At 44.9% G+C, this 26,734-nt stretch overlaps 2 protein-coding genes across 30 annotated transcripts in view; one reads left to right on the forward strand and one right to left on the reverse strand.

The window, feature by feature from the left end:
* Window positions 1-2,914, forward strand: part of Aopep (aminopeptidase O) — a 361,204-nt gene extending 358,290 nt beyond the window's left edge. Inside the window, exon 6 of the transcript NR_110521.1 lies at window positions 597-2,914. The gene's annotated coding sequence lies outside the window, so the exon portion shown is untranslated. The remainder of the gene's footprint in view (window positions 1-596) is intronic.
* Window positions 1-26,734, reverse strand: part of Fancc (Fanconi anemia, complementation group C) — a 195,959-nt gene that overhangs the window by 21,849 nt on the left and 147,376 nt on the right. For 25 of the 29 annotated variants that reach the window (XM_011244476.3, NM_001042673.2, NM_001282942.1 and 22 more), the window contains 6 exons: window positions 24,238-24,402; window positions 17,137-17,293; window positions 8,659-8,711; window positions 7,339-7,438; window positions 2,369-2,444; window positions 226-307 (listed from right to left, as the gene is read on the reverse strand). In XM_011244476.3, coding sequence (XP_011242778.1) covers window positions 226-307; window positions 2,369-2,444; window positions 7,339-7,438; window positions 8,659-8,711; window positions 17,137-17,293; window positions 24,238-24,402 — 633 coding nt within the window. Of the gene's footprint in view, window positions 1-225; window positions 308-2,368; window positions 2,445-7,269; window positions 7,439-8,658; window positions 8,712-17,136; window positions 17,294-24,237; window positions 24,403-26,734 lie in introns of those variants that run through there. The other 4 variants (XR_003950426.1, XR_001780751.2, XR_001780750.2 and 1 more) reach the window with 2 other exon arrangements.

A 26,734-nucleotide genomic window follows, 5' to 3' on the forward strand; every position in this document is an offset into this window, starting at 1 on the left:
CTTATTAGAACTGACTCTGTGCAGACACACTTGCAGTGCTGGCTCCTCACTGGACCCATAGCAACACTGCTGCACTGCACCTCCTCCATTTCTCACCTAGCCCAGTGAGGAGGATATGTACTTGTTGGTGTGGGAGGGACCAGCAATGCCTTCAGCTGCCAACCTGCTCGAAGGAAGGTCGGGAGGCCACCTGTGGAAGGCCAGGGGTGGTCAGGCTTTGCTTACCCACGAGTACAGTCTTCAACTGCTTCTCTGAGGAGTTGGGAAATGTGCAGCAGAGGCTGGAGCCGGTGTCCCTGTGGGATTGCTGTGGGTGGAGAGAAGTCAGAAAGGGAACTGAAGGAAAGCCAAACCCATGGGGAGACTCTTAAAGCTTAGACTGGAAGCATTGTGCTGAAAGAAATGCCCCCACCCCCGCCATTCACAGAACCCATGTCATAGTTCTCTCTGCCAGGATCTGTCTCTGAGTCAAACTTCAAAGTTTCTTTTGTTGTCTTGTTTGTTTCAGACAGTGTCTTACTATTATAGTCCAAGCTGCCCTTAACTCACTATGTAGCCTAGACTGACCTTGAACTTTCTATTTGTCTGTCTTCCAGTAACCAGGACTGCCACCCTGCACCACAGCCCTGCACCACCATGCCTGGTTCCAAATAGCTTTAACGGGGGTGTATGCAGGTCAATGAAAGACTCCTTCCACCGTTACCCCAGGACTTGGACCGCCTTGCTACAAGATGTCCTGTGTTTTTCTTTTTACCACATTTTGGCTCCATCTCAAGTTTGTGACATCAAAATACAGAGGGACCACACTCAACTACTTTTCTGCGCTGTGATCAGACTGGTGTTTCAGGTTTACAGTACAGGCCAGGGGGAAAGCACATAGAACCATGCAAGCAAAAGTTGTTGATAAGGTGTGTCTGATTTCACACCTGCTTTTAAACATCTGACCTGCATGTATCTGTAGTTATAATCGATCACATGACAACACCTGAGGTGGAGAGGTCACCACTGTTCCTCCACAATGTAGACCTGGGGCACACAGCAGCCCCTCCCTCAGACTGACTTAACTTCTGAAGGCAAATAGCATTTCCTCTGAATTTTCGTTTCCTGAAGCCCCTTAAGGTCACAGCTTAGCAGTAATTTTTTAATGCTTCCAAGACCTCATCGTGGACATGAAGTACAGTTCTGATGAGCACTAAAATATCCAACTTTCCCCCAAAGCAGCAGGTATGCAAACTGTTCTCCAGATCAACACAGTGCTTCTTTGTTTTTGCTTAAAAGCGAGTGTTGACTTTGGGGGATGGGAAGGCAGGCAGCCTAAATTCACAATGTTGGCCAAGACTGACCTGGGTTTCCGGAACCTAGTCTCCAGTGTGTTTTGAGGTCCCCAGACTGCTTCCCAACAAGCCTGGCCTCAGACTTATATATAATGGGCCCAAGACAGTTGAAGTCTTTACTTTCCTGTTATACCAATAAAGTTTTCCTACTGTGTCCCCACTGAATGAAAAGAAGAAATAAAAAGAGGACATGACTACTCCTAGGCACAGTAGAGGAGAAGGGTTAAAAACCATCATGCAGAGATCCCACGAAGGCCACTGTGCTCCCTGGACCCCAGCTCTCTCTGAGAGGGCTTTGTGGTGTAAGACATATTGACAAAAACCTACATCTTATAGGCAAAGGAAAGGAAAGGACTTTGTAAAATACTTTGGAATTCTGGATAGTCTACTTACCTAAAACAGATCTTTCTCAAGTATAGGGAAAGAAGCCACAGTGGCCACAGCACAGAAACATGAGCCCTCCTCTATCCCCCTCTTCCTGTCACAGGCCATGTCTACAGACTGTCTCACCAGAGGGAAAAGGCTCCTTTATGCTGCAGAGCTGAGTCATTCCCTCCACAGGAGCTCACAGACAGTCAGAGATCAACACCAGTGATTACAGACATGGCCTTGGGAAGTAGACTGGCAGATGAAGCAAAAAAGACTAGGCTCTAACAATAGTTTACCAAATCTTTCAAAATCTTTTCCTTTGAGGGGAAAAAAAAAAATCTTCCCTAAATTGCAAGGCCTCATCCTTCACGTAATCCTGTCTTCTGTCCAAGGCTGCATGGAGCAAAGGAGGAAAAACAAACAAGGGCACTGTTGTGTTCTGGCTTAGCCTGTCCCTGGCAGCCTTGGCAAAGCTGTTATCAGAGGCGGCCTTCGTTTTCCTCATTCCTAGGAAGCGAAACATGTTCTCATGTAAACCTACACACAGACTGGACTCCCGAGAGCTTGAGTGGACAAGCGCATTGTGTGTCCAGGAGGAAGAGAAGGTTAGCATGCTGCTCCTCTCTACCAGTCACTACAACAGAGGCAGAGGTACCTCCGCTCACCTTCAGGGTGCTGGGACAGCGCTGCAGCAAGACATGGAGCACCGTAAGGAAAGTAGGTCCTGAGGGCAAACGTCAGCTGCAAGAGTTAAAGAGGAAATGGCATGAATGCTGGGGCTGAGAGGAAGTGAGGATGCTGCCTGCCTCAGCCTGTGACCCACTGTACCAATACATCCTCAAACATGTTTATAAGCATGCTTCCAGTTATCTCATAAATAGCCAAAACAAAAAACAAAAACAAAACAAAACAAACAAAACTCAAAAACATCTTTAAGAGCCATTTTCTGAACTGAGGGAAATGATATGATCTTCCTGCCATTTTAACTGAGGTTTCTCCTCACAGAAGCCCAGCCACAAACATTATCTTCTACTTCAGAGAGGGCTTAGACCCTTGGACTCAGGATCTCAGTGTGTCGTTCATGACAATGAAAGCCTCTAGCAAGCAGCTCTTACGGTGAGAACATGAGGCTGGACTGACTTACCAGCATTCCCCCATGGCACAGAGGGTTTGTTGTTGTTGTTGTTTTTAAATAAAATAAAAACAAGACCAGGTAAGGTCCACAGCATCTGAGGTACAAATGCCATATGTACACAGCTTGATAATCTCGAGTGAGTACATGAATCCACCTGACCAGTACTGCATCATGACGGAGAACACTGCTATCACCCCAGGGGACTTCCCTGTCACTCAGAGTCAACCTCTGAACCCTAGCCTGGCAATCAATATTTTTATTTCAACAGGAGAGATCAATAATTATATCACTTATTCCCAAAGTTCTTAGAGATACACAGGATGTGCACAGTTCTGTCCCTGGTCTTTGTGGTCTCAGGACTCCTGCTCAGAATGCAGGACACACTAGGGTTTGCTTATATACCACTATATATGAGTGCTGCCTGTTGTACGTTACTAGAATTAAAGCTGCTACTGACATTCATGTCTGCCTTTGTAGACAGGGCTTACTATTTTCTAGAGTAAGTAAAATGGAAAAGGTGACTGAGATAACTTTTCAGGGCCACCAGAGTTCCATTCTCACCACCACAGGGTGAGAATTACCTGCTAATACTGGGTATTCTGGAACTCACTGACTTTAGTTGATCTGGTTGGTATGAAACATTATTTCACACATGCTTGCTTCTAATCTCTCTGTGTGGCAGGTGATGCTGAGCTCCGTTCATGTGCTCAGCGCTAGTTAGAATAACTTTCCAAAGTGTGTGTCCATTAAGCACCGGCTGATGTTGTCTATGAAGCTATGAGACATAGTCTTCTAGCTTCATATGAATACTGCTTTCCCTCCAAGCCACTGGACAACCTGTTCATCTTCAAAGGCATTTATCACCAAACAGACACTACATTTTAAGGAAGTTCAATTTATCCATTTTTTAAAATATGGTCAATATTTTTTTATTGTTTGTTTATTGCATTGTTTCTAGAAAAGCTTTGATTATCCAATGCTTAAAAAAAAAGAAAAGCCAAGTGGTGGCGGCATACACCATCGATCCCAGTACTCAGGTGGCTGAGGCACATGGATCTCTGTGAGTTTGAGGCCTGCCTGCTCTACAGAGTGACTTCCAGGATAGTCAAGGCTACATAGAGAAATCCTGTCTCAAAAACCAAAAGGAAAAAAGAAAAAGGATATAAGGATACATCTTCTCCTAAGGGCTTTATAGCTTTGACCTTTCTATTGAAGCCTACAGTCCATCTCAAAGCACTTGTGTGCTTTCTGAAGCAGTCCATAACCACCCCTCGCCCCACCTACCCCAGTAAGTTGTTTTACACACTCCCTTACTATGCTGCTCAAAGTTCTTGTACATGGGTCTGTATCTGGACTCTGTTCCAAGTGTCCTGCCAATCTCTCACTGACTTAATTACTCTTAATGTGAGTCCTCTGGTTGCTTTCTGACTTTTGCAGGTCCTTTTTATGTCCAGCTAAGTCTGAGAGTCAGCCTATGCATTTGCATTTGAGAAAGCCTGCTTCAGGGGCCAGGGTCTTTCATAAAATGGGGGCTTGATTCCAAGCCCTATAGAGGGATCACTACTTGCCTGTAAGGAACCAGGGAGCAGATGTGAAGGCTCTTGCTCATGCCTTCTTAGTGTTGTATCTGGGGCTGCTTGGGGTGCTCTCAGCTAACTAGCTTCCAGGTATTTGATGTGGGACTAGACTTGTCCACTTCTTCCATCAGGTTTGCTTCATGCATTCTGACCCAGGCCTGTTGTGACTGACATGGCATGGCTTCAGAATGCATGAACTAAAGTTCTGTCCCTGTGAATGCCACTGTCTAAGCCTGTCCTCGAGTCGCTGCCTTCTCTGTCCCTGAGGAGCAGCTGTGTGTCCTTTCTGTGCAGCAGCTCTCCCTCCTTTCACCTCCAGCCCTGCCTTTGGAACGGGGTGTCTGGAAGCAACACACTTGATCTTGTTTCAGATCCAGTCAGACAGACATGCCTCCGTACTCCATCATCTCATTGTCATGACGAATATCCCTCTAATATGTTGGGAATGATCTATCTTTTAACATGGTTTTTGGTTGTCCCATCTGCTTCTTTCCTTCACTGGACTATGTTACCTACCTCAGAAGTCCTGGAACCACCTTGAGTGGTGGTCCCTTGCCCTACTGTCCCCAAGGCCTTAGTGAGAAGTGGGCAGAGTTCCTATGCTAAAGCCCCTCTTGTTCTTGTCAGCTTTGTCAGACTCTTTTAAAAATACTCTGTCCCATGTGAAAACTCCATCTACAGGGGACTCAGCACAATCCACTGTTGGTCTGTTCAGCTGCTGAACCCCATCCTGGCCTGTGGCTGCCTGTACTGTGTCTAGAACTGCACAAACTGAGAAAATGAGCTCAAGCCCTTGACTGCTGCTGAGCAGGGCACATTGGCAGTGCTATCTCATGCTGCCCACGTGGAAGTGTGGTGAGAAGACAGAAGCATGCCCGATAATCCCTGACTATGGGACGTGAGTGGGTTAAGAGAGCACCATACTTGGCAATCAACATGGTTGGACTGGTGAGACTGAATTCTGTACCTTATAAACAGATACAAGGTGACTCTTGCTATCCCACAAATATTCACCATAACATGTTTATAACAGACAGCAAATATACAAATAGCCCAAATGCCAGGAACCAGAAAATGGTTATATTGTGCTCCATTTATGTAGCAGACTGCCACAAAGCCACCTCTCACCACAGCCTAACCGAGCAGGGAAACTAGGCCCAGGGATCCTATGTGCTTCTGTGTGTCTCATAAAGGGCAGACACGACCCCAGCCAGAACCCTTTTGCTGTCCCGTGTGGCTAATCAATGTATTTTGGAGAAACAGGAGTCAGGAATGCAACCTCAGCGTGTGTTTACTGAGGCAGGCAGAAGAGGGGCACACAAGAGTCAGCACCACCAGTGGCTCAAGTATCGTCTGAAGGTGGCTTCACTGCCATGTATGTTATTATCAATAAGTGAAGCAAAGGAGAGAGGGTCAGCATGGACTAAGCAGGACAGCATCATGACCGGGCATAAAGTGTGCACCTGAGTCAGGGGGAGTGAGCCAGTCATACACAGTTCAGTAGGTAGGTTGTCAGGGGCAGCATCAGGATGACAAAATAAATTATTACATGTGGATGTGAAGGCTTTGCAAAGTCAGGAGACGGCTGCTCCCCTGTGTAGAGTTAAAGGCAGCTGAATCCTTATCTTGCCTCAAGCCAGGGCCCAGTGTGTGTCACTCTCACCCCTAGACACATGTGGTCAGCAGACACTATCCTAAACTAAAGGCACCGTTACTCCAGTACCAAGACCAGCAGAGACTTAGGGCAAACCCGGAACAACACTCAAGTCAAGCTGAGGAAAAAGCTTCCTCCTGTCCTCAGTCCCAACTTGGGCATCCTGGGAATCCAAGGATGATGTTAGTTGAAGGCCGTTTGCTCCCTGGGGAACCAAGAGTATGTGAGAGAGGACAGCATACGCTTACAGCTGTGCTCACAACAGTGAGTACCAGCCAGTGCATTGGCCGAGGTTTCCTCCCAGATGCCAGGCTGCGTATGCTCCATCTATTTAACTTCTCCAGGGAAAGAGGGATGGTAAGAATAAACCATGCAGGTTTATAGTTGCCCTAGAAAGCAGAAACCCCTGCTAAAACCCGAGAGACCTCTACAGCCTTGGGCTGAGTAGGATTTTAGTAGGTTGAGCACCTGAGCTCTGCCCTTAGTCAAATGGCAGACAGCATCACAGGGAATGAGGCCACAACCCACAAGAAAGGTGTCTAGAACAGTACTACTCTGAGGAGGCAAGCATCACATAAGCATTAGCCCTGTGGCCATTGGTTACAGCAGCCAAAGCTGTAGATAGGAGAAGCTCCTGTGTATTTTGCCCTTGCAGTTGCTGTCCAACCTCTGCTGATGGGAACCTAGAGTCCTCTGGTCTACTGGAGGCATCTAACCTCCACTCATTCTTCAAATGCCTTCCTTTTCCCATCCCCCTGTCTCCTGAAGCTCTGCTGGGAATAAAGACAGTGATCACTGAGAGCGCCCAGTGTGCCATTCCTATAGTACATCCTGGGTAGACTCCATGTCTCTTATTGGCCACAAGGCCAAATGCAAACAGAAGGACAAACACAGAGGGCCAGGGGGAATTCTCCCCCTAGAGAGCTGGCCAATGTGAAGCCACACTCAGGCACAGCAGTGGGCAGATGGTTCTAGGAACAGGGCATGGGGAAGAAAGACAAACTCCTAAGTTATTTTTAGTGAAAATGTTTCATCTCCACAGGAGTGGTCTTTTGGAAGCTTTCTTTGTGAACAAGACTCCACTAACATTTCTGAAAACAAGGCTGGGAGCGTAGCCAGTGTCAGAGCATGCGCCTAACACGTGTGAGGCTGTGGGTGGTCTCCAACACCAGAAAAATAAAGATCCTTTCAGCTCGTTACCAAATGCCTGTAGCAGCAGTAGCCGGCTTCACTCTGAAGTGACTAAGCAGCATCCCCCGGGTGAGGTACCTGCTTGTTTTCTTTTTTCAGAGCTTCTACCAAGCACGATGTGAAAACCTGAAGAGCAGCTAGTACTTCTGGGGCTCCGTCAGTTTCCAGCAGCACAAACCTGAACAAAGCAAAGGGAGGTGACAGCACCCTGCTGCTCCACACACAATGCAAGCCCATTAGTTCATCAGACTGCAGCTCCTGAGTGAAGGCAGGAGGGAGCAGCCACCCTTCCAGCCTCTCTCATATGGCCTTCCCATGGGTACTTCGGTGTTCACAAACCAGACAGTGCTAGCAACAAGTGTTCTGCTTTTACCAGTGAGGACAGAGCTGCCTGGAGAGTGGAGATTCCAACACACACAGTCAGAATCACCAGAGTGGGGCTGTGGAATTAGATGTCCTTGGTTTAGTTTCCGTGCCCTTTTACACAACTAACTTTTCTTTTTGTTTAAAGAAAGAAATCTCAAACTTGATTATCCCGAAACAAAAACAATAACATGTCTTCTTATACCTGTGGCCATTTAAGTTAAGAGTTGGTATGTTTCAAGAGCAACACAAATGGTAAGGTATTGGTTGTAAAAATTCCTTTCCTGTGTTGGGGCTTGATGGCGCTTGCCTTTAATCCCAGCATTCAGGAGGCAGAGGCAGAGGCAGGTGGGTCTCTGAGTTTAAGGCCACAAACAAACAAACAAACACTCCTTTTCTAGGTCTGGAGAAATGGCTCAGTGGTTAAGAGCACTTGCTGGTTTTTCAGACCACTTGAATTCCATTGCCAGCATCCGTATCAGGCAGCTCACAACCTTCCGTAACTAGCTCCTGGGTCCAACACCTCTGACCTTAGTGTATCTATAGGAATCCATAGGTGCCAACTCTCATGACTTCGGAGCAGAGCCAACTGGTGTGTTACACACTTCTTGTTACTGGTCCTTTAAACAAAGCACAAGTTCCTAGGACCTAGTCTTTCAAATAAAAACACCATTCTGCTGAAATGTGGCGTTTCCTCTGTCTTTCAGAGAGTTCTTTCTGTTCAAAATAGTTTTGTGCCTTTTGGCTTTCTTTAGGTCTGTGACAAAGCCCAGCCAGCCCTCATGTGGTGAAGGGCTGTACTGCATCTTTACTTGGAGCTGGGACAAACGCTGCATGGATATTTCAGTACCCAAATGAATCCCACTTCTCTACCTCATTTGAGTATAAACAGGTTAAAGAATGCCACCACACTCCGGAGGCTGTCTTTTCAATGCACAGCAACTTCTGAGTTTTCACCCCTAACTACCAAGAGCGCAAACCTCTACGTTCCCACACCAGCCAGAGACCAACTGTTCCCAAAGACAGTATATTTACCTGAACATTTCATCAACAATTCTGAAGATGGCAGGTTGGCAGGCTGCTTGAGGCTATAAAAAGAAAAGACCATGAAACAGAGAAATACAAGAGGAACCTATCAATAACAACTTTGGATTATTAGGCAAACGAGAAGTTTGGGGCTGCTCCAGAAAAGTGACACATTCCATTAGGTTAAGAAAAGAAAAAGTACTTGGTACCCAGAAAAACCCATAAAATGCCAGCAGTGGTTCTCTCTGAGCATGGGCTGTGGGCAAACTTTATTTACTTATTTTGTATTCCTGTTATATACCACATTTTCTATAGTAAGCCTGTATGTAAGAATAAGTTTCATGAGTGGTTAAGAAGCACTTTATGACAACAGGACTCAGGCCCTACTCAGCAGCACACTCCACCTGCTGACCTTCACCATCCACCTCCCCACCATCCTCGTCCCATAGTTGGTAATGAGCACCTAAGAATCAGGTGGCCACCACTATTGGGTACAGTTAGCAGTTAATGGAAAGTACAGCCACGTGACACCCGGTGAAAGCTCCCCAATCTTTTCTAGAATACCCTGTCAGTAGGATTTAATGGTTTCAGTCTATAGAAACTGGCTTCCTGAGGCCTAGGAAGAGCCTGCTTACTTATATTTTTAGTCAGAGCTTAAAACTTGAGTTTATGATAGATTTTTTTAAAAAGCCTATTTGTATTATAAAACATTTCACAATGGCATCCAGAGATAAGTAGGCCAGGCTCCAATAAAGGGAATTTCTGGAGTAATTTTGTGTTTGCTATGACTAGCTTTGGGAAACATTTTTTTTCTAGCCACCTTGGATCCTGTGCATCACTTTTCTGACTTTTCTGAACCACCCTGAAGAAAGTTGAGTGTTTCTTTGGCTTTCCCACTTAATAGTTAATTCTGCCATGGCAGCTTAACTTGCAACATGGAGTATGTGCCATCTAGTGGCCATACATGACCATTACAGGCTGCCACACAAATGATGGGAGGCTGTCCTTTTCATCAAAGACATTTATGATTTGCACGCTAATGCTTTCTCCTTTTCAAATAAAGCAACCCATGATCTCTAACCCTTTGTCAACGTACATCTTTCTCCAAATGAAGCAAACCTAAAATCCTCATAAACTTGTTACCTACTTAAGAAATTAACAACAGAAGAATGGCAGGTTATTTCATGGCTTTGATCTCCAAAAGTCATTTAATCTGCCTGCTTCTCAGCCTCACTGTAAATACTAACAGTTGTTCATGCACTTGGACACAGGCCCAGAGAACACTGAAAGAGTTTCTATGTGTTCATAATGGAAAAATCCAAACAGAAAAAAAATCAAATTGGATCTCGTAAAGAAATACAACTCAGCTAAGTTTGCCAGAACAATTCTGTTCTATGTAGGAATGCACCTCCTAACAACAAAATCTGAAGACCCCCACCACAGCCACACACCCGCAGGCACAGACACAGAGCTGAATGTGCACTGAAGGAAAATCAGACCAGAACTTGATGCAGGTAAGGAAAACCATTTTCTTTTATTCCAAATGGCTTAACTACCCTACCCTAGCCACTGAAGACTTGAGAATCATGTGGTCTGATAACATGGATTTCTAAACAGTAAAGAAGAGAAGACTTAAGAAGTAACTGGGTGGCTACCAAAACCACAAGAGGATGCAAGAAAGGATGTTCTGACCTAATTTGTCAAAAAGAAAGCTGTATGGGCTTTGCTTCAATGCAGTGGTTTCCTTCTGAACAACTGAGCTGGTGATTCCAACCCAAACAAGCCACAGAATCCACCTATTCTCTGCATGGGCTGGATCTATATGTCGAGGCCTTCCTTTGTAAGGACTTCAGATTAGTGGCTTCTCCCACGTCCATAAACTACTTTAGATTCTAAAACAGGAAGAGATGAGCAGGCAGGGTACCTGCGAAAGTAGCCATGACAAGGGTTAATGTTTAGCCCCTCCTTACCACTTGTAAGAACCTCTTTCTCCTCTCCAGTCTTCACTGGAGTTGTCCCAGGACTTAATTTCAGTGTCAGTAAGTTGTTTCATAAAGACCGAAGTATTCACAAGTCCCTATGACACAGTTAAAGCTGATTTTCTCATCAGAATTAAAGCTTTACTGCATGGTTCTCTGGAAGCCAAATCCCACCTCTTACAGAATCCTTTCAAGGAGGAGGCGAATGTTTAAGCCCTCTGCACAGTGTTTCACTGCCCAGGTGGGACACCATAGGTTCCTCTGCATTCTAGGGCTCTACAGCCATGCTCTGAAACAGAGTATCTGTTGTCATTATATTGCCTACCAAAATGGGTGGGGGGAGCTGTCTCAGGTTCCATCTGCTCATCTGTTTTTCTCCATCCCACCAAAATCTGTTCCTTCTCAAACTCTCCTCCATCTGGCCTAACAATCTTCATGGAGAGATTCCTTCACTCCAGGGAAACCATGTCACCAAGAGATGCCAGGAGCACTTCTATCTCCCTTTCTTGTCCACCCTCACCCCTGACTTTCAATAAGCCTTGGAGGATAAACAGATGATGATGATGCCCACAACAACCTGTGGCCTCCTTACCTTACCAGAATGTTATCTGATAAGACACTTTCCTCTGGTTCCCCTCTGCCCGGGATGGCCTATTTCCATCCTTCAACAAAACTCAGGAAGATGAGTCAACACGGACAGTACAGAGTATCGAGAAGAGAGGTGAGGGTGGCGGAGAGAACTGTTGACTCTCTAGTTCACCCATGAAGCTTTCTAGCCTGCTCCTTTCATCCCAGGGGACCAGAGATTACTATAAACCACCTGCCACTCCAAAGAGGCTGAGAACACACAGCACATTTCTCAGGGAGATGGCACACTTTTTCTATCAATTGTTTTCAGACTCTCTCCCTTTCTCTCTCCCTCCCCCCCCCCCTCCCCGGGTGTGTACATGTGTTTGACAGGGGGGAGGGGACAGAGAGATGGGGGAGAGAACTAGAAAAGGTATTCATAAGGTGATTATCAGAGAAAAGTGAATGCCTCTCCTAAAAAGACAACGGAGGGTTAGGAAGAATAAAGCCCCCAGGTCTTCTAGGTCAGAGAACCAAGAAGGAAACAACAGATTCTCGAGTGACCGCTCAAGTCCGGGACAGATTCCCCTTTCTAGGCTGAGTTTAAGGTTGTTTGATGTTTACTCAGAAAATGGTCATTTGAGAAAATCAGCAGAGAAGTTTTCCCTCCAGTTTGCCCACCAGAGCATCGGCCCATCTCCCATGGAGCCAGCTCACCCTACTCTTCTGGCAAGAGACGGCCCTCTTTGTCCACAGATATGAGTTAAAAGGCAACTACAGTCACTACAGAGCCACAAATACATACAAATCCAAACAAAACCAAAGAAAGGCCTCTTCTGAATGAAGAGCCACATAGCCTTCATGGTGAACTCCTTTGAGTTAAAAAAGTGATTTGGCTTTAGAAAAAAATCTACTTATATATATATAAAAAAAGCCATTCACATCTATAATGTAATTATAAAAATGACTATTTTTATAAATACATACTTTCCTTATGGCATTTTCTTTTCTATTTTTAAAACGTTAAACATAAAACTAAACAACCCTTTCACGTTTTAGAATCTATTTTGTTTTAAAAGATTCAGGTTTCTTACAACAAATTTGAGCTTTCTTTTTAATCTTTACCAGATGTTGTTTATACTACAAGCAATTTTTTTCAGTACCCCATAATGCAATTATTGTTTAATTAGTGATAAATCTGTCATTCTTGGGCTTAAAAACCTTAACAAGTACCAAATGTCCTCTTATGTTGTAAGTTTACATGAGGTCTCAGTGTCAAGCAGAGGAGTGGGGGGTGTAAGTTACAGGATGTCCAGCTTTGCACACTGGACAAATACCTCCAGGTCTAGTCTCCGTATGTCTATGCTCAAAAGCAGTTTCTTGGGTCTCACTGCTCCTCAACCTGGCCTCTGAATAGGAAGAACTGCCATGGTCCACTATTTCTTGTGGTCTGTCTGTGATCCTTCTCCCATTCATCTCCCAGGAGCTACAAAGCCTGGAACCCCATGAGTGAAGATTACCCTGCGCCCTGGGTTTTCATTGGAGATAATGCTGGAGTGTCTGGTGCCCCCCTGAGGTTAACACTGGAAAGTGCAGTCCAGACCAAAGCCCCACCACACTTGTCTAGTTAACCAAGACTAAGCCATCCACTCCAGCTCTGGTTTAACTGCATGTACCACATTAGAGTTCAGGCAAGAAGTACACTAATGAAAATGCGGGGAAAGAAAATGCTAAAACATTAGAGAAACAAATCCAACAATGTTGAGGACAGGAGTAATTCTTTGGCTGTATTTTAGCAATGGGATTTTTCAGGGAAGTTTCTCCTTGTGAAGCTGCGGTGACTGCCCTCTTAAGAATGAGGACACTTCCTGGCCAACAGGAGGAACACACTGAGCTGTCTGAGGCTGGCATAGACAAAGACACTTTTTACTGAGCTACCAACTCTTCCAGGTAACAGTCTCTGACTTAAGACCCTGCCTCCTGCCTCCCATGCAACTACTCTTTGGGGTAGCTCTCCCAGGCCCAACTGCGGTGGCTGCCAGCAGGCGGATCAGCCCGTGAAGGAGTGCAAGGGAGGGCATGGGAACCAGGGTGCTCCTGGCTCTGGCACGTAGCACAGTGTAGCAGCCAAGCGCAGGCCACCCCACCACCCAGCTGGCCCTTTTCACTCAAATAGGGAACCCAAACAATAGCCTTCTGGGCTCCACACACAGAGCTGTAACGAGAAAACAGCCTCCTTGATACAAGCTCAGCCTGGGCACAGAGCACAGTGCCAAAAGGGAGGCATAATTAGCAAGTGGCTTTCAATACTTCTCCTGACGTCAATTTTTAAGGTCAGGTCTAAGGTTAAGGATTATGGTGTCCTGGTGACTGCTCTCTCAAAGGAAACACAAGACCGTCTGTTTTGGAACTTTTAGTCTGCATAGTAAATGACAAACTGGGGTTAATACCCTGATCTATTTGGGGCCACCAACTGTGGCAGGCAGCCATGATATTGGGGACAATCTAAGGTAGAGAAGCCAAAGATTGAACCTTAAACACAAACCGGTTTGAGAATGTATTTTTATTTCACAGGCTCACACATGTGCCTGCACACACATCTTGTTTGGAATTAAGGTGACTAGTCTCTTATCTTATTCATTCATTGCCTTAACGGAAACTGCCAGACCTCTGATGTCTCTAAAAGGCAGAAGGACATTCAGGGAGATCATTACACTTTGTACAACTCTTTTATCTTTTGTTTTTGCTATATTTGGGTAACTATAGAATTTCCAGAACTCATTCTGGATAGTCCCAAGAGATGGGAATATAATTAACAGTGCTCCACACAAAACACAAGTTATGTAGACCATCACACTTTAATTACTGTCAGAATCCAGCACTAATGCAATTGGCATCAGGTTTCCTAGGCAGCAAAGTGCAGCAGTCTAGCTGGGTCTTAAAGATCTGATACTGCACATGGCCCTGTCAATGCTGGAAGATGCTGCGCTGCGATAAATGAATCAGATGATGCAATTAGGAAGCAGGTTCTTCAGGTTACCCCTGTAATCACTCAACCAGGTCACGGCTTATTCTACCCTGCTGGGCTCGCAGGCTCTCTGGGCTCAGGATGGCAGAGGAGAACTGCCTAAGCCAATCAGGGGCTTCCAGCTTGTTGTCTGTATTGTAATTATCTCCATGAACCTCACGGCATAGAGAGGTCACATCCTGGCAATGCCACAATAAATTAGACCAAATAACACCCCCTTAAATCCCTCCCTCAACCATAATAAAAGCTCTGAAGCTCCCACACATGATCCTGATAAACTGCTTCTAAGCTGCGTGACAAGGAAGTGACAGCCAACTCCCAACCCAGACTGAGGTCCCCATAATACAGTGTCTGTGGGAGGGGCACCTTCCTATGTTCTCTGAAGGATGACTTAGGCTGAAAGCTTCAGCTAACAGATGCAGACAAGCATCAGAGAAGAAGCAGTAACACTAACAGACAGTCAGGCAGTCCATGGGACCGGGGAGCTTTCCACTGAGGGAAAGGATGATGACGAAAAGGACAAGCAACCTGGGAGGAAAGAACCCAGTGTCTTCATTTGGCACTGAAAGCAAAACAGACCAGAGATAAAGTAACTCCCATCACAGTGTGCACACTTAATTTAGAAATAGAGACATTTACAAGACAAGGTAATTTACTACCTTAAATCTGGAAGGGGCTGTCCAGGGGCTTCTAAATGATCTACAGAGTCTATTAAGAAAGTTGCACTGTTATTTTTAGCCTTAATAATCTATATAATGCTTTTGGAAATGGTAAGAAGTAGCAATCATGCATACAAATGCACATACATATTCGAGGGAGGGAGAGAGAGGGAGAAGGGGAGAGGGAGGGAGGGAGAGAAAGAGAGAGGGAGGGAGGGAGGGAGGGAGGGAGGGAGGGAGGGAGGGAGGGAGGGAGAAAGGGGAAGGGGGGGTTCAAGCAAGTGGTGCCTTTACAGTTCTCAATCTGAAAAAGAAGATGTCATGTTGCAGGCAGCCAGGCAGCCTCAGCACCTTCCTGAGCCTAGCCAATGACCAGGGCAGATACATGCTCTCCCATTTTCCTGGCACTGAGTGGAGACATCGTTACCCTGCACTACTATGGGAGCTTGCCTCCACTAGGCACCCCAGGGTCCAAGAGGCACCGGCAGCACTGAAGAGGCTACTGAGGCCTGGAAGACAGCAGCACTGCACCTGTAATGCTGTGCTATTAGCCACACTATAATCCTTAACCTTACATGTAAGTCCTACTTCTTTTTTTTTTGGATTTTTTTCTTTTTCGAGACAGGGTTTCTCTGTGTAGCCCTTGCTGTCCTGGAACTAACTCTGTAGACCAGGCTGGCCTGGAACTCAGAAATCCTCCTGCCTCTGCCTCCCAAGTGCTGGGATTAAAGGCATGCGCCACCACTGCCTGGCTCTGGTTGGTTTCTAACTAGCACTCTGAACACAGTAAATATCTTTCATATTTTAATGGGGTCTTGCTATGTTGTCCAAACTGTTTTTAACTACATTTTATTTATGGGGAGAGGGGAGACATATTATAGCGTGTGTGGAGGTCGAAGGACAACTTGTGGTAGTTGGTTCTCTTCTTCCACAATGTAGATCCGGGGGATTGAACTTACATTGTCAGGCATGCACCTTTACCCACTGAGACATCTTGCCCACGAAAGCAGATTGGTTTTAAACGAGGCTCAACTGACCCTCCCATGTGTGCCTTAGAGGAGCTGAAACAAATCAGTGCAGCACTCTGCTCAATTTACTGCTTTACACACACAGGCACACACACACAGGCACACACACACAGGCACACACACACAGGCACACACACACAGGCACACACACACAGGCACACACACACAGGCACACACACACAGGCACACACACACACAGGCACACACACACAGGCACACACACACAGGCGCACAAACACACACACAGGCACACACACACACTCACATGGTTTTTCCTATTCCTCTTTTGTGTATCTTGCAAGAAACCAGTTTACCTGAAAGCTACTCATATCTCGGTTAGCCTGCCACTGGATTAAATGATAACAGGCTCTGCCTTCCCTGGGGTGGGGGGGGAGGACTCAGGGTGAAACTGTCACCAGGTATTGGGTAACAGGTCATATTGGCAGATGTGACGTTTAATTTTTTGGTATTTCTTTTCCTTTGGGACAGTGGTCTTTATCTCTGTTTCCACAGAACCTCACTAACCCCATGGGAGGCAGACACTCTGACCTGCCAGGCCCTGACCTCTGCCTGGAAGCCTAGCCACTGGTGCCAAGACTCTAGAAGGACTCTTAGGCTCTTCAAAGAAGTTGGGGCCTCTGTATGCAGGAGCTTCACCAAGAAGAAAACTTAGACAAGTCTTCATTGGTTTTGTTGCTTTAAGCATTTTTCGGCACTTGTTTGTTTCTGTTGAATACTTTCTCCTCATGAAGAGTTGTAAGTTCGCTTTCTAAGTTTGTACTCACTGGTTTCTTCTCTCCCTTGTCTGCAAGATCTTCAATTTTAAGCATCTGTTCCTTGAAATGAAAACAGTATTTTTAAAAAGCCTATTCTGCGTCCCTGGCCTCTTCAGGTACCCCTGTGAACTGCACTCTATAAATGCCATAGGTGAGGACATGGGCCTCTTTCCTCCTGTGAAATGGGACAGAGTGGTGGAGCAGGGCAAATGCAGGAAAGCAAATGATGGGTCTCCTTAGCAGTGAGAGGTGAGTCATACCAACACACACACAGAGACAGGAGCTAGGGCACTTCCGATCACAGAAAAGCCCTGGGGCATTAGACACTTCTAACAAAACAGAAATGATGAAGTTTAAAGATCCTGAATTTGTTCGCACTTGATAACTTAAAATGTTATTCTTAGCAATTCCTCTAAGAATTTTTTTTCATCACCAAAGCCCAGCACGTACCAGGAATGACTCTCTTATACAGCACTCCATCCTTCTCAGGCAAATTATCTTGCTGGAGAAAAGCTTTTCAAAAAGATGCAGCGTTGCTTTTTCAAGACTGGGGAGATGCCGAAACCAGAGGCTGACCACAGAGGACGTGGGTAGAACAATTTTTTCCCTTTGAGCAAGAAATAAGCAGAAGGTTAAACAGAAATAGATTCCTGCAAAAAAGAAAATAAGCCATGTTTAAATGGAAATCACTAATCAAGTGTGTCAAGTTTCTCACCACGGCTTGACAGCAATCAATATTTACACACCTATTTGCAAAATACTACGATAGTCACCCGCCTAAGAACTTACATGAATGGAGGCTCCTTCCAAACCTATAAGCACATAGTGAATAAAGGGAAAGAGGAAAATGAGTTGAACAAAAGCCCTGTGATGTCCACAAAGTATGGTCATGAAGTTAAAAAATGTTATGTCTAAAATGTTTGAAGTAGTCAAGTACACTAAGACCTACCCTGAATCTATAGCACTAAAGACATTACCTGGCCATCAGAGCCTCCATTTACTATCTATTAAACAATAGTGGCTGGGCTGGAGAGATGGCTTAGCGGTTAAGAGCACTGACTGCTCTTCCGAAGGTCCAGAGTTCAAATCCCAGCAACCACATGGTGGCTCACAACCATCCATAATGAGATCTGATGCCCTCTTCTGGGGTGTCTGAAGACAGCTACAATGTACTTACATATAATAAATAAATAAATCTTTAAAAAAATAATAAAATATAAAAACAATAGTGGCTAGAAGGATTTGATGTGCTAACACCTATAATGTAGAGCAGAGACTACCCTGTGAATACTCAGTAACTGTAAATGCAAATCTCGTTCATCATGGACCTCATGTTAGAGCCCAACCATGTTATGTAGCTTTATTTCTGCCTTCTGTCTTTTTGTGCAGTGTAAATGTGTATGACAGTGGTAGAAGTGTGTGTATTCCTGTGCACAAGTGTATGCTGCGGCCACAAGATGGCATGACATCTTTTCCTCTATCACTCTCTACCTTTTCTCCTTTGAGGCAGGGTCTCTTCCTGAAACTATAGTGCATGGTTGTTTTTTCTTCCTTTTGGCTAGGCTGGCAGCCAGCTAGCACAGCAATTCTCCTGTCTCCATGTACTCACTTCCTCACCCTCACACACAATCACTCACGGCTGGGGTTACAGGCATGTAGAAGAGCACTCCCAAGTTGGAACTTGGGTGAGGGCACTGCCTGGGTAGGAGTACTGCTCAGTATGTCACTGGCACCCACACCTCCTCCATCTTAGTGTAAAGGTATACCCCAGAGTGTGTGGGACAAGCACACAGTCATAAACGGGAACCCCTCTGACTTTCAAAAGCCTATCCTAACTTACATGCCACAGTCATCTTATGTGGCCAGCTGGTGTTAGTCATCTCTGCTCCCAGGAGCTAACTGTACTCACACACTTCTCTCATCAACTGTATACATGTTTTTTAAGCCAATCACCTCTCCATCTCTCTGGACACCACACTGATATCTACTGCTTCAATCTGGCTCTGAGGCCAACTCCCCATGGTCAGTGCACCCATCAGTTAAAGGCTGATCCACAAAGTACGAGTCTTCTGGTTAAAAACAGCTTCCCATGATCCTCTCTTCAGGTTTAACAATTTTAAAAGCAGCTCAGAATTCACAACCATCTGTTCATTATAAAAAAAATGGCCAAACGAAAAAGACCTACAAGACACAGTGGGTGATGGGCCTGGAGTTTCTAAGCCCTCTCCAGGTACGCCATTCTCCCATCATCTTTGTATTCATCAACCTGGATGCTCATCAAGCCCCGTGGTCTGGCTGATGCATTATTGGCCACTGGAAATTGCACCCAATTCTGGTAGTCACAAGTCTGGTTGCTCTGGGGCTAGCACATGAAGCTCTCTAGGGGCCAACAAGACTCATGCCTTATCCTAAACTTACATATAGCTGAAAAGGGTCTAACATACCAAAGATCCATCCATTACCTCTATCACTCAGGGAATCTCAAAAGCTTTATAAGCTTGGACAAAGACCACACATATATTTCTTACTCTGTCATAACCTCGAAGCCATGCATCCATTTCCTCTTTAATCTGCTTCAAGCACAGGGAAAGAGACATCTACATGCTGTCATCAGACTCCACAGTGTTTTTGAAGCACTGGATTTGGGTTTAGTTCAGAGGACATGACACACTCAGTTTTTAACATGCCATAGATTAATCAAAGAACCTTAGCAGCCCTCCCACCTCTGAAAGATTTCAGGCAATCGGCAGCTGGGAAAAGACTCCCAAGGATGAATTTTTTAAAGAGTTAGGTCCTACATTTAGGTCAAGAAATTAAAAGGTTCCTCTAGGTTATCTAAACCACGAAGGGGAACCACCATGAGTTGTTTAGAGGAAACAGACTGCCCATTTCTGGAAATGCGTGATTGTATTTGGAAACTAAGGCCAAAGATGCCCAGCCCATTATAAAACACAGGAATCCCACTGTGTGCTGTGGTAAGCAGTCAAGAAGCTAAACACAGGGCAAGGATACTTTGGTCAAAGAAAGCTGGGGTTTCTAGAAGGCCACACAACCCATGTGGGAAACTGTTCAAGCTGGGAGGGGTGCAGGGTGTGGAGCCACAATCTGCATGGCTCACTGAGTCAGCCTCCTTTGTGGGCATGTGGCGGATGGGCTCTCCACGGGAAAGCATCCATGGAAAGGTCCCAGCTGATGAGGCTGCTGGGTTAGCTTGCTGGTCTGAAGCTGTTGGAATTGGACATGCTGAGGACCACCCAGCATTTCTGGACAGTCTGTTCCTTGTGGATTAGTAGACATAACTTTCCAAACCAAATAAACTTTATTAGTTGCTGAGGTAGAACGCTCTAACATAAGAGAAATGAGAGCAAGGGCGGGTGGGCAGACCCTGGGCCCTGGACACCTCAGCTCCTGGCTCGTAATGTCTGAAACTGCTATTGGGGTTTACAAAAGATGCCAAAGGCATTCTGCTTTAATCACTGTCCAAAAATAAAGGCGGGACACAGAGACACCCCTGCAGAAGATTCATACGGAGATGGGGCTTCCTCTGTGCTATGAAGTATGAAACCCATTAGAACCCCAAATGACTCAACTAAACTGCAGATGACAATTACTCAACAGTCATGAATAACATGGCAGATTTCTCAGAAAATTCAGACATACTGGGTAAACTGTGACAGAAGGACTGAAGAAGATAAAAGAATGACTTCTTAATTTTTCATGGTCATTTATGGATGTTTTTCGTCTGTGTATAAGTACATGCCATGTGTGTGAAGATGCCAACAGGGGCCAGAAGAGGACACCAGATCCCCTGGACTGGGCTGGAGTTATACAGTTGTGAACTTCCCAACATGGATGCTGGGAACTAAAACTCAGGTTCTCTGAAAGAGTACTTGTGTGCTCTTAGCTCTTGCCATCTCGCCAGTTCCTGACCTCAGATTTTAACCATGAAAATTATGCTTCAATGTTTCACTTTGTTTATTTGGTTGGTTGGTTTTATACCAGATAGGGTCTTGTATAGCCCAGGTTGGCCTTCATTTCTGGCAATCCTCCTCTCTCAATCTCCTGAGTGCTGGGATACAAATGTGAGCTACCACATATAGTTCTTGTTTTGACTTGTTTTTTTTTAAAGATTTATTTATTTATTATATGGAAGTACATTGTAGCTCTCTTCAGACACTCCAGAAGAGGGAGTCAGATCTCGTTACAGATGGTTGAGCCACCATGTGGTTGCTGGGATTTGAACTCTGGACCTTCGGAAGAGCAGTCGGGTGCTCTTACCCACTGAGCCATCTCACCAGCCCTTTGACTTGTTTTTTAAAAGATTTGTTTGTTTATATGAGTACACTGTAGCTGTCTTCAGACACACCAGAAGATGGCATCAGATCCCATTACAGAAGGTTATGAGCCACCATGTGGTTGCTGGGAACTGAACTCAGGACCTCTAGAAGAGCAGTCTGTGCTCTTAACTGCTGAGCCATCTCTCTAGCCCTTGTTTTGACCTTTTTTAAAAAAAACATTAAACAACTTAGCCTTCTCTGGATGATCTGCTTTCATAGAAAATGACACATTTATTGTTTATAAGTGTTAAGAGTTATACATGGAAAATGGAAATACTCTACCAGGTCCTCTTTTGAACCTTGTCATTTCCCAAGGGCAATGATACAACAGGACACCTGAGAGGAAGGAAAACACCCAGGTGATAGCCAAGATTTCAAAACAAAGCACTGGCTAGCAACCCAAGAGAAGGCTAAGATGTTGTGCACACGGAGCAGACAGCAAGCGCTGCTGGACCAGAGTGAGGCTGAACAGACAGAAAGACAGGTGTGCTCATGTAACATGCAAATATGGCAGCCCACACACTTGCTGGGGTCTTTCCCCAGATAACATGACATATCTTTACAGAGACCAAATCACTTTTAGAGTTTATATGGAAGATAAAACAAGCAACACACCCTCACATGCACTCACACATACACACATACAAACATGCATACACGCACCCATACACAACAATTTAAACTACAAAGAAATAGGAATGAGAAGGAGTCAGCCTTATTTTATTATATATATCAGACTCTACTACTAAAAACTGTTATCAGAGTATGAATACCTAATAAGTCAGAATAGAAAGTAGCAAGGCAGGTCCATCTGAATTTAGAAGCTGGGCACGGGCTGAGGGAACTCCTAGGCTATATGGGCGGGGGGAGGCTGGCATACTTCCCCACACCAGAGATGGCCAGATGCTCTACAACCTGAAACTGGAGCAAGATAACCTATCATTTTAACAACAACTTTGCGAAACCAACCTTCAGATCAAAAGAAAGAAAGAAAGAAAGAAAGAAAGAAAGAAAGAAAGAAAGAAAGAAAGAAAGAAAGAAAGAAAGAAAGAAAGAAAGAAAGGGAAAGGAAAGAAGAAAGAAAGAAAAGGGGAGGGGAGGGGAGGGACTTATGAACCAAACAATAGTGGGCTTTGAACTCTGATTCTAACAAACTAAAAAAAAAAAAAAAAATTACAAAGCAAGGGGAACCTAAATCCTGATTAGATAAGACGATTATATGAAACTACTAACAATTTTAGATGTTTAACATTTATTTATGTATCATTTAAGTATTTATTGTGTGTGGGCATGGGGACACCACAGAACACATGTGGAGGTCAAAGGACAATTCAATGATTTAAACGATGTTACAGCTCATTCGTTTCTCCCTAGGTATGGCCCTGCAGACTTGGCTGGACTTGCTGCACCAAAGTCCATCTACTGGCAGTGTTAGCCACGGACCAAAGACCTTTTCTGTGAAGCTTGGCTACTGACAATAAAAGTGCTGAGTAACTATTCAGACTCTCATGGATTCTCCTGAACCACAATGCTAACCACAGTGCAAAAGCAGCAGCAGGAAAACTGCAGCTGGGTGATCAGGGACATTGGGACATTCACTGCACCCTCACCCTTGCCTGTGCCTTCCCAGGGCAAGTTGACCTAGTCACCAAGAGCATGGGATGAGCCTGTATAAATACACATTTGTTGTCACCCTTGAGAAGAGTTTTAGAAACTCTCCATGGTACAGGAAAACACACCAGACACTTTGCCCCATGCCCAGCCTATGCTGTCTGCATAGAGGCACTCCCATGCCAGTGTGAGCGCTTGCCTCATGTGACACTTAGTTCCATGAACAGTGACTTGAAAGAATGACAATCTGCCAATAGTGGTTATTCATGTGGGTATACAGCACACACTTTCTCAACAACTAGCTAAATGACCAAGTCACCTTAAAGAAAAAAACAGGGGCTAGAGAGACGGCTCAGCAGTTAAGAGCACTGACTGCTTTTCCAGAGGTCCTGAGCTCAATTCCCAGCAACTACATGGTAGCTTACAACCATCTGTAATGGGATCCAATGCCCTCTTCTGGCATGTCTAAGAGAGTGACAATGTACTCACATATATTAAATAAATAAATAAATAATTTTTAAAAAAAGAAAAAAGAAAAAAACAGGATAGAATCTGTGACCCATGATAGGCATGGGTTCATTTTATTTATTCTAAAACCATTGTACTGACATGAACCTATAATCCCACTGCAAAGTAGGCAGAGATAAGAGGATCCCTAGGGCATTTTATTTAAGATAAATTACTTATTATTACCACTAAGCATACATGTGAGGTGACGGTTCATGCATGCCCTGACGCCTGTGCTAAGAGGACAACTTTTTGGAAGCCAGTTCTATCCTCCAACTGTGAGTTCACACATCCACCTAGGCTGACAGGCTTTCACCCCTGAACTATTGCCTGCTCAAATTTAAGCTTTTAAGCAGAAATTAGAATCTTGGAAAAATTTTGGCAGCTTTACAACACTTCCTGACATGTCAACAAAGATGACAGAGAGAACAGCAGCTCAAAGTTCTTACCATATGACAAAATATGCCAGAAGATGCACCTAACATAAGGATGGACATTTTTCAAATTATGCTACAAAGCCATACAGAGGTACAAGACTGGAACTGCCAAACAGACTTACAACTGTATATGAGTGTGTGCATGCATGTACGTGGTGCATGTGCACATGTACAAGTCAGATACTAGGTGTCGTCTGCAATCACTCTCTACTTTATTTTTTGTACTGGGCAAGTACTCTGCCCCAGCTCAGAAAGCATTTTCTAAATTTCTGGTTGTGGTTTCATATATGATAAATACTGAGACGTACAATCCACGTAAAGCTCTTTGGGGTCTTTAGAAAAAATTAAGAGCACTAAAGGGAACTGAGATGGCTGAGGTGAGAGCTGGTGATCACAAACACATTCGCTGCCAACCATGATGGCCTGAGTTCAGTCACTGGTGCTCAGATGGAGTAAAGAGAAAGCCAATTCCTGTAGCTTGTCCTCAGACCTACACACACACACTGAGAGAGAGAGAGAGAAAGAGAGAGAGAGAGAGAGAGAGAGAATAAAAATAAAGAGAAGCTGAAAACATTAAATACACTGTCATGTGTTTTCTCCATGCTGAGACATTCCACATCCAGGAGAAACAAATTGAGTGGTGAGATGGATGTACTCACGACAAGAAGGCCTCATTTACAGCTTCGAAGAACTCAGGAGCCAGGACTTCCTGGGGCTCATGTCCATGGTAGGTGAGTAGAGCCTCTACCAGGGGTTCCATATCAGGCAGAGTGACAAGAGGGACACAAACTTCTGACAGGGACATCATGCGCTCAGGAGCCATCCTATTGGAGAAAAGGTAAGAAGTGCTGGTCCAGTTCTGAAAACCATGTGTAACTGAACACAGTCTTCCTGCTGAAAAGGACAGGGGCAGGGCCCCCACACTAACCTAACAAAGACCTTCTCTAGCATGATGGGTCGGGTCTTCTTTAATCACTGTTATCCCCACATTGCCTACACTCACAGGAGGCCTTTATTTGTACAGCTATATGCAAACACATCTGACTCATAAGGCCCAAACAACTCCCCATGTCCTTCTATAGAACCCCCATGCAGACACTGGCTCTGGCCTGATCCAGCAGTCAGTGCTGTCAACTCCCTAGCAGCTTAGCACCTCCACCACTACCCTCCTGGCTCAGACCACCACCACCTCCAGCTAAACACGAACAGTCTCCTGACCACTGGCTTCTGCCTCACTCTATGACTTATCAACAGGGGAACAGTTTAGCAGCCCTCTCAACTTCACATTATTGCTCACAGCTTTACAAAAGTCCCCCCTTGATGGCCGATATGCTCTCCTATAGAGGGCACAAGGAAAACCAGGAGTGTCAAATATGCAGGCTTGTTCCTTCAATGGAAGGGATGTAGGCCTGCTTTCCACCCAGAAGGCTGGAAGTGGATGTAGTTAATAACCTGGTGACCTTTGCTATCTGTATAGCCAGGTCACATCAGAATCCCTCAGATCCTTCCTTCCTAGACCCTTATGTAGTGGGTTGGCCTAAGGCTGCTTATATTCTGATGCTAAACTGGGCCCCCAAGGCTGCTTGCCCCAGAAACCAGAAAGTGTGAAGGTAAGACACTAAGTGACTCTGCCACCAAGTTATTTCTGATTGGTAAATAAAGATGCTGACAGCCAATAGCTGAGCAGAAGAGAAGGAAGGAGAAGCCAGGGTTAGGAGTCCCTAGAACTTGGCCCTGAGGACTGGCCATTTGGAGTTAAGAGCAGCCCAGATGAAACGTAGTAAATAATAACTCAGGGTTATCGATAGGAAAGTAGATTTTTTTAACAGCATAAGGTCCAGGCAGCTGCCCAGCTTTTGTACTGTTTAAGGTTTATTGTAAATATAAAGGCCATGTGTATCTTTTACCCAGGAACTAAAGGGTCGAAGGTGGGATAGAAGCCTCAGGCTGGCATTTAAATAATTTCTATTACAGCGCTATCCTGAGCATTGTTTCTCGGTCAGAGAACAAACACATCCTCAGGGGAGAAGCCATATACACTTTGCAGTTCGGCGACCTCTGCTCTAATGACCTAGATCTCCTCCCATAGGCCCTTAAACTGCTTTAAGTTTTATTGTATACATGGGATTGAGATAAGTGTTACCAGGAAACTTTTCCCCAAATTGTACTGTACTTAAATACCTAAAAAATAAACTGCTAGTACTGGACTCTAGAAGTTTGAACCAACATCTGCTAACTAAGTCCTGTTGAATCAGATTTCCTTCTTGCCTCTCTCAGATTGTTACTCTGCTGCTACTCTGACCCAAGTCTTCTGCTTTGCCTCCTAAGTAAGTCTAACCTGCCTGTGAAAGATTGCTAGCTCCCTTGAGTCCCATGAGCCTCAAGGCTTTGTGGCAGGTCTCTGGCCACTGCCTTTGTGGCAGGTCTCTGGCCACTGCCTACCAATATACTGCCTACCAATATACTGCCTACCAATACACTGCAGCAAAACTAGAGACTGGGACCCTAACCGTATCTCAGAAGTTCATCAGCTCTGCAGGGCCAGTGATTACAGTACTAGGCAGGAGACTGCAGGATACATCCTTTAGCAGAGAGCACTCCAGTGAGACCACCTGCAAGGTTTGTGGGAAATGCAAAGCACTCCTATCGTCACCTTCTGGTCTACAGGTTTTCACACTGGACTCTGCTTCATTTAGGACACACAGAGGATCAGTAAGAGAACAGAAAATACAAATCAACAGACACAGTCTCCTAACAGATTAAGGGGACTTCAACAAGTGTTTCAAAAGGGTTGAATACAGCTTGCTGTGTATTTGTATAGAAATCAATAGATAATAGATAACTTGTGGTTTAGTTACAGAATAGAATGTTAAGTGGCAGTTAAAATGAAATAAACCAGACATATAGTACCAGGTAAAGTTTAAAAATATAATTATAAACAAAGAAAGCAAAAATATCTATATCCATGTTATTACTTATGTTAATCCTAAAGCATTCAAGGTGATACATACACATGAAGCAAGCACATTGAAAGTAGAACCCCAAGGGCTGACAGCAACTTCTCTAGGGCTAGGCCCTCTGGAGAGGAAGCAGTGTAGTGAGAAAGAGATGCTTTCAAACTGATACCAAAACTATGTCCTTAAAAGACCAAAGCAA

Source organism: Mus musculus, chromosome 13 (genome assembly GCF_000001635.26).
Source record: "Mus musculus strain C57BL/6J chromosome 13, GRCm38.p6 C57BL/6J".
NCBI classification, from domain to species: domain Eukaryota; kingdom Metazoa; phylum Chordata; class Mammalia; order Rodentia; family Muridae; genus Mus; species Mus musculus.